Source organism: Strigops habroptila, chromosome 19 (genome assembly GCF_004027225.2).
Source record: "Strigops habroptila isolate Jane chromosome 19, bStrHab1.2.pri, whole genome shotgun sequence".
NCBI classification, from domain to species: Eukaryota; Metazoa; Chordata; class Aves; order Psittaciformes; family Psittacidae; genus Strigops; species Strigops habroptila.
In genome coordinates, this window is record NC_044295.2 from 108,473 (window position 1) to 124,389 (window position 15,917).

Genomic DNA, 15,917 nt, shown 5'->3' on the forward strand with positions numbered 1-15,917 from the left:
GTCTATTTGTAATAGTTCCTGTTCCACACTAATCCCAAATTGTGACTCAGATATCTTCAAGGCTGTTCAGGTTGGCCACATCAGGCCCATGCCAGGCTCCACGCTTCATAGACAAAAACATGGACAGTATAGTTCAGGATCTGGGGAAGATTCTCAGGCAGTGTCTAATTTAGTGGATCATATTAAATTCATGTGTCTCCAAATTCTCATTTGAAAATCATTGCTTTCTTAAACCCAAGTGATCACATTCAATAAAACATAGCTGGTGCCGGGTGAGAGATTTGCCAGGATAGGCTGCACCCAATATACCCTTTGGGATCTAAAGTCATACAAGAGGAACGAGCCATATTTAACATCTATGATGGGTCATAAGTCCTTGCAGCAGATGCAGGGACTGATGAAGAGGTAAGGTGCAGAGCGAACATCTGCTGGATGTCCTCTCTTGGATGCATGATGGCTGGGAAACAAATTACCATTTATGAGAACAGCTCTCCACTAAGTCAGTGTCCAAATACACTAAAATCCATAAGAACTGGGAGTCAACAAAGACAGAGGCATGAGGCAGGTGCATCCTGGTGATTAAATAGCATCAAGGAGTGCATTTATACCCAGAGTATCAGGAGATTCATTGGGCTGCCCAAGGTAGGACCTTGGACTTCTGTTACAGGCATTGCTCTGCAATAAATTGATTTGTTGGCTACTCCTAAAGCTCCTAATCTCCAGTTTACAAACTGGGCAGCTCCACTGCAGGCAATGCAGCTATGATTGCTGAGGATGCTTTAGGAGCAAAAGCAACTTCTTTGACTTCTCCTGTTTCTTTGTCCCATTTTGTTGAGTCATCCCCTAGATCTGCTACTCTGACATAACAGCTCCTGTGGAAACAGTGTCTCTATGCAATAACAAGGATTTTCAAGGAGAATCTTTGTTGGTTCTATTTGCAACACACAACCTCTTTAGAGAGGTGATACTGCTTGTGATTTCCTTTTCAATTACATGTGGGTTTTGGATAATATTTTCATCTTTCTGCATCCAGAGATGTACTTCACAAGAAATTCATCAATGGGACATCTTCCCATCTGCCTGCTCCACTCTTGCCATGCATTGGCACTTCTTATCAATAGAAACCCACGCTGCCACTGCTTCCCCCTCCATCCATCCCACCTGCACTCAGATAAACCTGAGCAGTGCACATTTCATTTAAATTTACAACGAGTTTTGCCCACATCAACACTTTTGGAGGGTTATTCTGCCTCTTCGGTGCTCCCATTAGCTCTGCCTCCTGCAAGGGTTAATGTTCACCTCCCTTTCCATCTAAAGAACAAGTTGTCTATCTCACCCCCACCATGAGGTTAAGTGCGATCACAGTCACCCTTCCTCCTTACCTTGCAAAGTCTTGGCACACCAAGCCAGAAGCAAAGTCAGTGCATCCTGGGTTTCTAAGTGAAATTGAAAGCAAAAAATTGGGTTTCAAAGTGAAATTAAAAACAAAAAATTAAAAAAATAAATTAAAAACCAAAACCAAACAAAAACCCCAGACAACTCAACACCCAAAATCTCAGTGCCCCAGTAAAGTCTCTTGCAAAGAGGGTTTGTCTGTGGAAGCAACGAACAAAGTTGTGGGGTGGAGGGGGAGGAGAGCGTGATTGACAGCCCTGAGCTGAGACTCATCCCTTACCTTGGGCCATGCGGTCTGATTGGCTGCCTGCTGACATCCCCAAGCCCTGCACTTTTTAATAGACGCTTTTGGATGATCTACAGGGAAAAGGCTTGGAGAGGTGTGTTTCTGACAAGGCAGAAAGTCACCCGCACTACCAGGGACTTGGTTTAACTCTTGTATTCTGAATTTATTTATATTTTTTTTTCCTGGGAGGAGGGGTATTCTTCATTTTCACACTTCATGTTTTTCTGAAAACTTCGCTGAGATTCTTCCCTTGCACCAGCCTGGACTAATGGATTACCACCTGCTTGGACTAATTTTATCTTTTCTCTTCAATGGCACAAAGGTCTTAGCCGGTTACCCAATTTGGTGGTAAGATTTCTCCCCCCCCCTCCCGCCTCCTCTTCCCTCTTTCTATGATTGATTAATGAATTAATGAATTATTAGCTATGGGATCTGTGTGGATGCGTGCTCCTTCCTTCCCCCCTTCACCCTGCTGAGCTGGCGACAACTATATGTTTGATTCTAAGCATAATTTCTTCCATAATTTGACTGGTAATGAATGAAAAGTTTGGGGGTTATTTTGAAAGGAAAAGGTTTAGCTTTCCCTTTGCACAAATGGAGTCTTCCCCACCACTCTTTAATTTCTCCATTTTCATCCTTGTAGCAATAGGCATTTGGTTTGGATGTAAAACGATGCGGTTTTATTTTCTTGTGCAATAGGAATTTTGGCTGTCGTATGACTGTGTAGCAGGGATTTTCTTCCTTTCCATTAAATTGTGATCAATCCTTTAAAAAAGAAAACCCCATTAATTCTATATTCTTTTTGGCTGCTACAGTTTTTGGACTTCTTTTTCTTCTTTTGTTGTTTTCTGTCATGTGAATTTAGTCTGGCAAATAAGCTGAGAACGCAAATGGCACCTGAAGAAAATATTCCTTAGTAAAATTCCTCAAAGATGGATTTTGTTCTTTTGAATGATGGAATTGTCACTTCACTCCTTGCACCAATAATAAAAATCACGTTTAAAAGAATTGGCTATATCTTATAATGGGCTTGATAAGTAACCTGAGTTAGTTATTTTACAAATAAATAGAACACTCGATGCATAAATATATGAACAAAATGTGTTCAGAAGCGCTTTAGAACAAAAAATCCAAAATCAAATATTTTAGGTCATTGAAACACAGCAGACAGCAAGTTGCCTAACAGAAGATTTCAGTTAATTTCCCTCTTTCTCATGTAGGATTTCTCATTGGAATATATCTCATTAAGTTTCTGTATGTGCCAGGTAGGGGCTGTAGCCTAATGATCTATTATGGCAAAGAGGGAGATGCTGGAATTTGGGAACTAAGATTCTTGGGTTATTTTCGCCTTTCCAGAAAAGTCTTTTTTATTATCACTGAATTATCACTGAATTAGATCCTTTCAGTGCCAACATGGAGATGGCAAGAAGTAGGTGGGAGTGAACTTGGGAATGGACTGCCATGTCTGGGAATATTTAGAAACCAGAAGGGAAAAGCTGAATTTTTTTTAATAATCTACTTATTACCATGGACTTTAAGAATGAAAATGTGCAGTTCCAGTAGAGAAAGACTGGGAATACAATGAGAAGTCCATGCTCAGGAAGCGTTTAAAAGCTACGCGGGTTCATGAAATGGCTAAATCACAGCAGGTTTTCCTGAAGAATTAAATGATTTCCTCGCCCTGAGTGTGGCTGCCTAACTTCAGGACCTAAGCCTGGGGCAGGGGAGCCTACTGAAATAAAGGAAGCATCACTTTGATTCCTTCCATCCCTTTTCTCCTTCATCTGGGGACCGGCATGTCTGAACGGGGGTGCACGGTGGGTTGTAGAACAGGTCGAAATTGCATGGCTGGATCTAAAGGCAAGAATCTGCATGGGGCAATGATACCTTGCTGTGACATCAGCTCTTCCAGGGTCTCACCAGCTCCTGACCTGCCTCAGGCTTTGATATAAAACAGGATTTAACGCCTGAATCAAGGAGGATTTTGACTCACAGAGCGAAGAACCAAAATCTTCTCAACGAAAAGGTTTGTTTTTCCCCATGAAGGCAAAATATCCCCATGAGCAAAATGTCTCTCCCTGTTTGCAGGAGAAGATGCTGCAGACAGGTGTCTGCCCCATGTCCTGGCCTTCTCCAAAATCCCCACAAGTTCACCCCAAAGGAACAATACAGAGGACATGTAAGACAGAAACACCAGGGCATGGCAAGCAGCATCCATGGGAAAGGAGGGAGTCGAACAAGCTGTCTGCAGAATTCCATTCAGTAGATCTGCATCATGCATATTTTTTGGAGATTCTGACAATAACAAAGTGCCAGAGAGTCTCTGTGCACTGAAAAGATGTGATGAGATGCCCCACATAGGGTTGAGGGTCTATCATAGGGTTTTAGAGGGTTTTTGAAGGCTGAGGGAGCAGAAGGGCAGGAATATCTGGGCCAGGGCTCCCCGACTGCTCAGGCAGAGACAATGCTTCCTACAGCACACAGGATTAAATATCTCCTTCAGTCCCACTGAAGGCTTTGAATATGGGCTATGTGGAGCTGGTATCTTACGTGCAGTGTGCTCTAGCATATAAATACCCTTTAAAAAAGTACCCTTTTCCAGTTGTCTTCCTTATCCTCTGATCTATGGGAAGGCACAGAGCTGACTTTGGGGGATGAGTCCCACTTACAGGGTTCAATAGACCCAAAACAGGAGGAGGGAAGCAAAGATGGGGCAGAGCATCAGCCCAGTCACCTGCACTGGGCTCCTGCACCCCTCCAGGCCAGGCTGGACTAGAGATCATCAGTGCTTCCTTATCCTCAGCTAAACCCATCTCTGCTGAATACGAGACCTTCAGGAAGACTGTTTGTCTTGCAGGACCCCAAGACTGCTGACAGATAGTGCCTGGTCCTGCTGGTGCAACCTTCCTGGGTATTTTTCTACTGTGTGGGAAATATTTTGGCAGCAAAATCAAAACAGATCATGTCTGCTTTGGGGCAACTGGGAAAAACGTTGCAACTGGGAAAAATCCTACAGTGTTGAGGAAGTGTCTGAATGTGCACAAGAAAACGAAGTGCAGTGAGAATGAGGCTTCATCACCTTGTAAATGGGGTTAGGGGTGGCTGAAATAATCCAGCTGCTCCACAGTGCAGTCAGACAATGCCAGGAAGCACGACATCAGTGACAGTATGGTGAAAGGGATAAAAGCGCAAAGATGGTGCTGCTGAGGGTTTGCACTGAGTTGTATTTTTATTGAAGAGCCATGGAAGGATGCTGGACATCTGGTTGTATTATCTTGAGCAAGCACAACCCAACTCCAACCCTCCAGCTTGCACACTGTCATGGTGGAGGGTGAATCCTGCCCTTGGCCTCAGTGGTGAAACATTACATGCAAGGCAGTGAGGCTCTTGGCACAGGGAGCAGTCTGGATGGACAGCATGAAAAGGGAAGAACTTTGTGGTGCAAATACAGATCTGCAGTGTTCAGGCTCGCTGGTGACAGCAGGAAGGTGGAGCTACTGGGCTGCAAAGCCCATCAGTCCAGCCTGATGGATTGCTAACAACTCCCTGACGTCCTGTCCCCAACCAACTGGCATTTCCCCAGTCAATACCTGAGCAAGGTCCAGGGGTAGCATGGAGTGTAGATGTAACCTCCAATGAGCAGGGGTGGTATTTTGCCATAGGTCCAACCCTTCTTCATGTGCTTTCATCCTATGACAGCAGGGGAAAGGAACAAATGGGGCACAGATGGGAAAAGGTCACCTAAATGCTGCCTGCGAGAGTGCTGACAAGAGGAGCTGAAGCCAACAAAAGCTTTCTCAGATATGTGTCCAATGTATGCGTTCTGGGTTGCTGCTGCTAAAAGAGAGGCAAAAAAGGAAGAGATGGAGAGATGTAGTGAGGCCATGGAGACCAGGACTGCTGCTCTTCCTGATCCTTCAGGAATGGCATGGATGGAAACGAAGTGGGCAGTGGGGCCATGGCTAGTACCACAGGCAACCCAGCACCATAGGCAGCAACCATGGGTCATATCAACAGGCTTGTTAGATGCCAACAGACGGGATGGTAGTGACACTAATCATGCCTAAAGTCATGTTTTTAATCCCCAGTGCTCTAATGACAGCGTGGATAACAGAACATGTCTGAGCCATTGGGGGTCCAGCATATAGATGGACTGATGGATGGACCCAGAGTTTGCTGGTAATGTCCTGAGAGAATTCAGATGAAAACATAGCCCATGGCCAGACCTGTGTCAGTGCAGGCCAACAGAGATATTGTGGCCCAAGAAACAACTAGAAACCACTCCCAGGATGCCAATATATGGGCAGGGGCTGAAAAAGACAATCAGGGAGAAAACTCCACCCATGAACTGAGAAGAAACACCAAATGCTTCCTTCTCCCATGAGCATCATTCACCAAGAAGTCTTGAAAACCTCAGGTGTGGCACTAGCCTGGAGAAAGGAGCCAGATTTGGACTCATTGGTGTAAACAGGGAGTAGAAAAATCAGCCCCAGTCCCTCAAGACATAGTAGTAATAGGTCACTGCCTATAACTGTGACTCTCACCAAGTGCATCTTCCCATCCAGCATTCGGTAGCCTCTAAGCAGATGACTTGGCAACTGAAAGAATGGCTTTGTCTGTCATGTTATTAAATCTTATTTCTATCCCTCAGAAATCCTTTCAGGGGAAGCTAAATGCTTTGGCAACTGGCTGAGGATCCCAGTGGCCTTGGGCCCCTAGAAAGAGGCAGATAGAAACTTCAAAACATGTTCTCACTGGCCCTGTAGTTGCTTCCTCATTAAGAAAAACCTGCAAGTGAAAACCATTTGCATGTAGATGTAGTCTGAGGTGACATGTAACTTGTGTTTTTTAGCTTTCAGCATCTCACCTTGCTGGAATCAATAGGAGCCTTCATTCTCTTGGCAGTCTTGGGGTTTTTTTCATTCTCTGAAGGTTCAAAACATATATATCCTGGAGCCTGTGTTTTGTTATAGGCATGTGGCCCTTAAAGCTTTATTCAAAAGGAACAAAATAGCACCAGAATATGAGAGTGGGTTTCCTGATGCAAATCCAGCTGCTGTAGCACTACAAAGGAAGAAACAGACCCCTTGTATAAATTTCCTACAGCTTAAAATGCAGCCAGTTCTAGGGAAAAATTACTAAGTCAGTGGTGGGGTTTGTCAGTGACAGAGATGACAGCGCTTTACCATGCAAGCCCAGAGGTGTTGCTCTGGCTCCTGGTCTGGCATATGGAGCCAAAGCACCTCCACCAGCAGCCTGTCCTGGCATATGAACCTCTGAACTGGAAGAGCTGACGCACAACCCACACGTCATCTTCTGCTGACGCTGCTGAGGGGTGTTAACACCCGCCGGCAGCTGTAGTCTGCTGCCCCTGGATGTGCCAAAGCTTGTCTGAAGCTACGTGGGGTTTGCGGTGAGGCCAGAGGTAATGAGGAGAGATGGTGGGGTGATGTGTGGCGCCTGAATATAGCTGTCCACAAATAATGGCCACAAGTATTCGGGATCTTGTGGTTTTAAAGTTTTAGGTTAGATATAAGGCAGAAGTTCTTCCCTGTGAGGGTGCTGAGGCACTGGCACAGGGTGCCCAGAGAAGCTGTGGCTGCCCCATCCGTGGCAGTGTTCAAGGCCAGGTTGGACACAGGGACTTGGAGCAACCTGCTCTAGTGAAGGTGTCCCTGCCTGTGGCAGGGGTTGGGACTGGATGAGCTTTAAGCTCCCTTCCAACCCAAACCATTCCATAATTCTATGATTCTATGATTTTCCACAGCCAGACATGGCCAGTGGGAATCCATGGTTAGTCCATGCCATGAAAGAAAGAACATTTCAAGCTGGAATTCAGATTCATGGTCTGTACCGCACAGCAGACACACATGGGCAGCCCTAATCATTGCCAGAGGAGAGCTTTTGAGGACATACAGCCTTGTGAACCTCAACATTGTGAACCCTCACCTCTCCTTGTGAACCCAGGTCTTGGCAGAGTGTTTGCATGGTCAGGTAGCATCTCTTGTTAGTTTTCTCTCCCCCCCTGCCTGGCAGAGTGCAGTGTGGTGGAGTCCTGAGCTCAGTAACAGCTTCAAAATGCTCCTAGAACACAACAGCACAGAGCAATAAGAAATGTATGCATTCCCTTGAGTATCAGGAAGTCTCATTACCTCAAAACCTAACCACCCATGCCCCCAGGAGTGTCCCCAGCCCCAGGAATCCACTCTGTCCTGCAGCACCAACACAATCCTGGAGGCAGATGAACACAGGGAGAAGGGATCTGACTCACATAAAGACTTAAAAGCGTTTCTGCCCTTAAGCCAGAAATCATAGAATCCCAGCATGGTTTGGGTTGGAAGGGACCTTAAAGCTCATCTAGTTCTAACCGCCTGCCACAGGCAGGGACACCTTCCACTAGAGCAGTTACCATTCTTGTAACTAAATTCAGAAGTAAATTTAAGTGGTCCCAAAGAGCTTTTAAGTGACAGCTTTTTATTGCGAACTGGTTGCCTTTCATCTGAATCTTTCATTAAAAGCAACGTTTGACAAAGTGAAGCACCTGCCTAAGGCACCCCATGCAAGAGCACTGGGAATTCAGGGGGCACTTCTGGCCACCCAGTACTCTTGGCTCAGGGCTGGCTGTGGGGTGTTGGGGATGCTGGAGGCTGCCAACCAGTGGATTCACCTAACTTGCTTCCCCAGCTATACAGCAACACTTACCTTGATGTGGTCAGGTAGAAACTTCACACCCCACCGACACAGTCATGTGTGTGCAGGCAGAGAACTGGTGATGGTCGTTACCCGCAGGAACATGAACTCACAGTTGTGCTCATCTCAGACAGATTGAACTGTGTGCTGGGCTACAGTGGGAGGAGTGCAGGCAGCAGATTGAGGGGAGCTGTCATTGCCTGCTTGGCATTTGGGGCAACTGTAACACTGTGTTGAGAAGTGTCCCCCGCCAGCTCAAGAGGGATATAGAGAAATTGGGGAGTGGCCATTGGGTGCTTCCAAGATGGTAAAGGATCTGGGGTACATGGCTCACCAGCAAAGGTGGCAGGACCTGGGCTTACTTAATCTGGCCAAGAGGATGCTGAGGGCAGTTCAACAGCAGCATATGGTTTCTTGAAAGGCTCTTACAAATATGACAGAGCTAATCTTTCTCTGTAGTGCCAAACGATATAAAAAGGGGCAATTGCCACAAGCTGGGACTTCAAAGGTTCATGATTGCATGATTTACACACCTTGCTCAGGGTGGTGTACCCTAAGCCAGGTTCTCATGGAGGTGAGGAGCTGCTGTCCTTGGACCTTTGCAAGACTCCACTGCATGAAGACCTAGCAATCAAGTGACTCTCATCCATGTGACAGCCCAAGGCTTACAATGGCAACATACAGCCCAACACACATGCCAAGGAGAAACCTGATGGTCATTCATGTCACCCCTGCCATATCTACATGTCTTCTGTGCCCAGAAATGAGCCATTTCCACTCTAACTAGGCCATGACAGGTCTTTAGCTAATGCTTTCTTGCTGCATCTGTCTTGGCTCTGTTGGTCTTAAGGTTGTGTAGTGCAGTCACTGCTCTACTTGGTATGTGAGCCAAGGAGAGATGCAAGAATGCCTTCAGCCCTTCCTCCCTCCCTGCAGGCACAGCACAGACCTGGGCAGTCTGAGCCCTCAGAGGACATGACTCTAAGATCACTAAATCACTTCTGACTTTTAAATTACACTTTTATAATGTAGCTGACACTTTGAGGGACAGAAATCTCAATGTGAGCAAGAGTGCAGTATCCTCCTGCAGCATGAGAACCAAGCTGCTTCAATCAGTGTATGCTTCACCTACAGAAATCATAGCTGGTTGGGTTAGGAATGGTATTTGTTTAGGTAAGTGTCACTGTTAACACTCTTAGCATTGTAGAAGCGATTTGCATGGCTTGGATTGAGCCGAAGTGGTATCTATGGCAATTTGGCTCAACTTGAGCCTGTTTTGAAAGTTTTGCCAGGCCTGAGTGAAACATCTGGGGCAGGTCTAGTAGGAGCCTTAGCAGCTACTAGTTGCTGTCTGTCTTCCCACTGACCTGTGTTTGGCTGGGTTTAATATGTGACAGCATATCAAATATGGAACATTCTTGAGCATTAAAACAGAAAGAATTCTGGATTCAGAGTCCAGCCATTCAGCCATGTGGACATGGTCCTTGGTGAAAGTCAAGGCCTTTGTCCATTCAAGAAATACTTCTGAGTAGCTATTACCACTTTTTCAACATTATAAAGCTCATACCAAAAGCTTTTTGAAGATGGATTTGTGGCTATTATTTGCATTCATATGGGTATAACACCTTGCAGACATCATGTCTTGGGAGATACAGTCAGACCTGAAAATAAAAACCCAGTAGGCTGGCATTCTTTCTCTATTTGAGCACACTCTTACTCTCAGTTTCCTAAAGGCAATGACTCTGCACGAGGCTTGTAATGGAAACTATGTTCAACCTAAAAGCATAGCTCTGAAATGTTATAAGCTACTTCTGAAAATATTAATTTATAGCAAGAGAATTGCAACGGGAATTCTCTCCCAGAAAGGCAGGATCCTACTGTGATATGCAAATCACCAAAGCACGGTCTGCTGCTACCCTTCTATAAGGTAGACCTCCAGAAAGCCTATTGTAGGTCTGACCACCTGGTTTCTTCCCTCTCTTGGTAGACAGAGCCACCCCATGACTGCAGACTAGACACCTATTTTCCACTGGCTGTTATTGGGATGAGACAAATCTGAGGTTCACCAGCTCCTGCATATATCCATAATCTCATTCTGCAGTTCCCGATACCTCTCAGTGGATCAATGATTTTCCTAAAGGCTCTGCAATGGGAAGGAGTCATCAGGAACTTGGTTGTATAATTTACATATGCCATGTATAGACAGTTATAGCTCATGTTCCTTAAATTACTCGAAGTTTAATTTTAATTCTGGTGGCAGATGCAATCTTCTTTCTGCTGACTTGATGTGAAGTTCATTTTCTATCTACAAATCGAAATGATTTAATATCACTCAAGTTTGCAGATAATATTACAGCAATACTGGATGTAATGGAAAGCTTCTGATATCAGGCTGTATTATTTAAGGTTGGTCAGTTGAAGTTTTCAGGATAAAGGCCATATCTGATCAGGCATAGGCTGAGAAACACTGGGTTGGGATTAACACTTAGAGCTTTTTTCACACTATCTATGTATTGACTGCATATGATTTACAGCTTTTCCTATGATAATACCTGGAAAGAAAGCTTAGGACTAGGAGTATCTTGAGGGTCCCCACATCTTCCAGCTCAGGAGCCCTCTGTTCACCATTTACTCTGACTAGGAGGATAGCCAGAACTCCTTAAAAATTCCAAATCAACCCCAAAACAGAAGGTACTTGCAAACCACGAGGTAAGGCGATGATCACATACACATATATCTCATCTCCCTTGCCTAACGTATTGCCCTAGCTGTTTCCAGATCATACATCCAGCACGTTAAGCGGAGAGACAGGCTGATGCAGGTTAGTCATGAAAACCTCCACTGTCACCTAAGAAAGAAACCGTGAGTGACCCTTGGCTGAAAGGCTTTTATTGCACAAGCTTAAGAAATTGAATATTTACCTCTAACAACAAAAATGTTGAGCACCAGGACTGTTAGTGTAGCTGCTTTCCCATCTCTGCGAGCATGAAAGAAGTATGCTTTGATAAGCAAATTGGCTCTGATAAAAGGGCTTTCGAACTCCTTTACTAAAGATGGGTTTCCTGATTTGCTAATTTGTCTTTTTCACCATCCTCTGAACCTGTCGGGTTTTAATTAATCTTACAAATCTAATCAGGTCTAACTGGCACCTTTCCCAGTATTTGCATCTTGCAGTTTTGAATGAGAAACACTTTTTCTGAGCCCTTCTAGCTCTGTGCTGTCTCAGACACCAAAGATCTTCCTCCACCTTTTCAACAAATAGATCCTCCAAGTTTGAAACAGAAGGAGTTAGTGGTAGGTGATAAAAATCTCGGTTTGCTTCTTTATTCTAACCCCGTTTCTATGTCTCACAGTCATCCAGTTTTCCTGCAGTGCCTTTCTAGAAATAGTGAAGAATTGTAAGTAAGAAATTTGCAGTGACCCTTGAAAAATGTCACCAGGGCTTTTCACAGCTCCAGGGGAGTCCTAACAAGTGTTACTCAAATCTTACTCCTTACCCCTCTCCTCCCACTGGATAGATGCAGTGCAGGTAGCTTCATCTTAGCTAGCACCTTACTGACGCTGGCACATTAGCAGATCAGGTTTTACATGCAGAGCTCTAGGATGAGCCAAATGCCTATTTTTCCCCTTGGACTATGTGGCAGGCCAGGACAATGGTCTCAGCTGAAATGTCTGCAGTCCATCAGGTGACTCCCATCAGCCGCATGTACAATACAGACAGGTCCAGACTTATCTGCAAACCTCACAAAATGATTTCTTTTCTTGTAGGACTTACCACTTCAGCCTCCAGCCCAGATTCCAGCCAATAGCACAGATATCCCATGCCTCAGCTGTGCATTTCTCTCATCACTGATCTGGTTTTCACCTAATACATGCTTCTCATAACTGCTGATGCTCTCAAAACAATGCTTGGTTTGGGTTTTTAAATTGTTGCAAAAGATTTTCAATTGCCATTTAAAATTAACTATTGCATTGTATGTGCTCTGGCCTCATTATCTTAATCTTATATCATTACCTTAAACTCACCTTTAATGAGTTTTTAATGAAATCCATCCGGTTTCTGTTTTACGTAGTTACACCGAGTTATGGTTACCTGCATATTATCACTTTTCATTTCAGTTTGCTCATTTTTTCCTGTAAATCTCCTTCAAATCTCAACAAATGAAGATCTCCTTTGTGGCTTTTGTGGGGCATGGCCTATTGCTTCTGTTTGGTTAAGTGAGAAAGCTGAAAGAATCTGAGAGCTGACATAAGACCTTACAAAAAGGGAGCCTTTGCCTCTAACTAAGGCAACAGTGGTACAATGTTCAGGATCATAGTTTTAGAGACTTAAGCTCTACCAAACTCCCTGAAGGAGTCTCACCCCATGTCTGCTGGGGCCTTGTCTGCAGTCTTCACAGGCACCTAGTTCTGCTCCTTATTATGAATAGTGGTCTTGTACCTTGGGGGCAACCTTTATTCAACCTTTGATCAGATAAATGAGCTTGCACAAAGGCACTACAAGGAGAATTAGGAACAGCCCAGACAATAGGGAGACAAACTGGTGATAGCGCTGTCATCTACACTGACTAAATAGTCTAGTTCTTGAAAATCAGCTTTTTATCCCCAGAGGACACAGAGGAGGCTTCCCAGATGTTCAGGAATGATGGCATTCCATTTAGCACAGCTGTTTCCAGAGCTGAGGCAGACATGCATTGCCATATGTCTCCCCACCATACCACTAGTACTAATGCTACTCCACCTACTTGCGCTGCAATAACTAACATGCTTAGCCCAGTCCAGGAGGCCTGGCTTACTGCTGGAACCTGCATATACTGAGCAAAGCCACCTTTCATCCTTGCCTTGTTTCTCATGGTGTTTCCCGTGGTACCTAGTTGCTGGCTGGGTTTAAACCATGACACCTACATAGTGTCCATTGTGAAGGAGGTAGAACAGTGGTCATTGACCTTTGGAGCAGACCCAGTGCATTAGCAAATTCAATATTAGCTGCAATGTTCATGGCAGCTTGTGTCTCACATCTTTCTACAGCCCTGCACCCCATCACTCTGAATGCTGCTCCATGGAAAGGGGATAGCAGAGATGCAATTCTTCACCACGATAAACCATCAGAACTAATTCTAGATCTGGTTTCCAGAAGATTCAATTCAGCTTTTCCATGTTGTTTCTGACATAAAGCACTTTAAGATCCAGTTCATCCAGCTGGAGCAGAACTAGGTGCCTTAGTCTCAGCTAAGCTGCCCAGAGTGGCCAGAGCCACACTCCATGCAAGACCATGGCATCCACTGTCTCTTCTTGGGCAAAACACATCCTTTTTGGAGTAACCTCAGGCTGTTTGTGGGAGCAGAATCACTCCTGTTACCTTCAATCCTAATCTCAGAGCACAACGAAGGACTCTCCAAAGAGAGGCAGCCCAGCCACCCGTCATAGATCACAGATTATGGGACAGTGGGGTGGATGTAGTAATTCTCATCCAAGGTATTCAACTGGATGTTCCCATAGTATCTGAGCATTGAACAGATACTTTTCAATGCCAAAGCTGGTGGCTCACAGTGAGTGATTTCCAGACAGTTGACGCTAACCACTATTGAGGTTAGCTACCACCAAAGCCTCTCAAAGCAACACCCCAAACTGGAGGCACATGGACTGACTAACAGGGGATGACCAGTACCCCTGCTGGCCTGGGTGGAGAGGTGTCTTTTCCTTCCCTTGATTTCTGGATGGAGTGTCCCATCACTCCCATTCCCTCCCTAGTAAGAAATGTTTCCCTCCATCAGTGCCAGCACTGGGGAAGGAGGCAGGAAAGGAGGGTGAATCCAAGTGGCGGGTTATTGCTTTGCTGGGAATGCCTCACAGGCAGGACTAGGAGTGGGATGGGGCAGCAGCACCAACAAAAGTAGAGGCCTTGGTCACACATTGTGCATATGCAGATCTACAGCCCTGCCAGGACTTGCTGATTTGGAGTGAGCAAATCTCCAAACAAATTTCAGTGTCTCTCTTTTGAGGAAAGGGTTTGAAGTGCTGAAAATCTTGCTGTGTTTGTTGCAGTCACAGCCTGGAAGCCTCCATTTGCATATGCAAATCATATGCATTTATGTAAATTCAGGGGAGAATATTATCACAGTCCCTGCAGAATAGATTCTCTCCCATGCCAAATCACTTGATTGTGTTTTCTAAACTGAGAGTGACATTGCTTTGACCAGGCATTACTGAACATAACATTTATATTTGATGCACAAGACAATAAAGGAGCCCAGTTCCTGCACACAAACCCTTGTCACCAACTTTATTCAGGCTGCATTCATTAGGAAGAGAAGCAGATTCCAGCTCCCAAGCCCTGCCCACCCCCATTCCCATCCTTCCAGCATTTGCTGGCAAATAAGTCAGAGCAAAACCGTGTGCGATGCCAAGACAAAGGGGTGGAAGCAGATGCCAAATCACTTTCAGGCCCATGACAGAGCCCTGAGTCACCCAAACTGGAGCAGCTCTCTCAGAACGGGCTCATCTCACAAAAGTGCTGTTGCTGCAGCAACACTAATCCACACGCCAGTGGGCAGAGGGATAATGGAAGGGATGCAACTGCAGATTCATTTGCTCATGCTCAGGCAAGGGGAAATTAGAGTAATCTAGAGGGATCTGCTTGCTCTGGTATGAAGCCCTTTGTTGTTGTGAGGACTCCTCAGGAAAAGGGCTTCTGACATTAGAGGGAACTGGTCCCAGTGCAGGTGAACGGCTCAGGTCTGACCCCGCTCTCTGACCCGTGGCTGGGCAATCCCACAAACAGAGCAACAGGGATCTGACCAAGCTCCCTTCGCTGCCTGGGCGGGAGAGGGACTTCTCCACAAGGCTGGACTGTGCATCACACCACATCTGATCTGAGGAGCATCCAGGTGCTGTCCCTGATCCCTCCATAGTAATCGCTCATGTCACCAGCAGGTTCAAAGGAGTAAAGGTGACATAGAGACTGCAAAGAGAGTTGATACTGGCAAAGGACATGGGGCTAGGCTGTCCTTTCAAGGGTGTAGACAGGACATCTGAGGATGAAGTACATCAAATAACTCAGGAGAGAAAACCAGACCCAAGTTGGGAATAAGAGGCTTTCCAGGCCAGGAGTTAAAAAAGTACAACGTGAGGAAGTTTGAGGCTTTTGCCTTGACAATTCCCATCTCAGTGCTGACCTGGGAGGACACAGGGAGGAAAAAGGGGAAGTGAGAGATGGGGAGAAGGGTAAGAAGAACTGCCCTAGCAGTTGTGTTGGCTCTGGACAGAGAGATGACAATTCCAGCTCCCAACTGTCTAAGAAAGCTCAATCATGCAAATGGGTAGGAGTGATTGCAGGAATCATTGTTTTTGTGGCAACGGCATTGGAACCATCTAGTACCTCCTTTTGCTCCTCATGCTCTTCTCCCCCAGCACCCCACCACATGTCTTTCCATCTTCCCTTATAGCGTGATGAATCCCACAAGTGTATCAGTCAGATCTGTCCAAACAGCCCCACAGCAATGCTTTTGGTCCTTCAGCATTAAATCCATAGTGTGTGGCTAAAGAT

General features: G+C 45.4%; 1 protein-coding gene across 1 annotated transcript in view; it reads left to right on the forward strand.

The window, feature by feature from the left end:
• Positions 1-1,948: 1,948 nt before the first annotated feature.
• WNT3 (Wnt family member 3) overlaps positions 1,949-15,917 on the forward strand; it is a 32,503-nt gene continuing 18,534 nt past the window's right edge. Inside the window, exon 1 of the mRNA XM_030508791.1 lies at positions 1,949-2,029. Within this exon, the coding sequence (XP_030364651.1) occupies positions 1,950-2,029 (80 nt within the window). The 5' untranslated portion in view covers position 1,949. The remainder of the gene's footprint in view (positions 2,030-15,917) is intronic.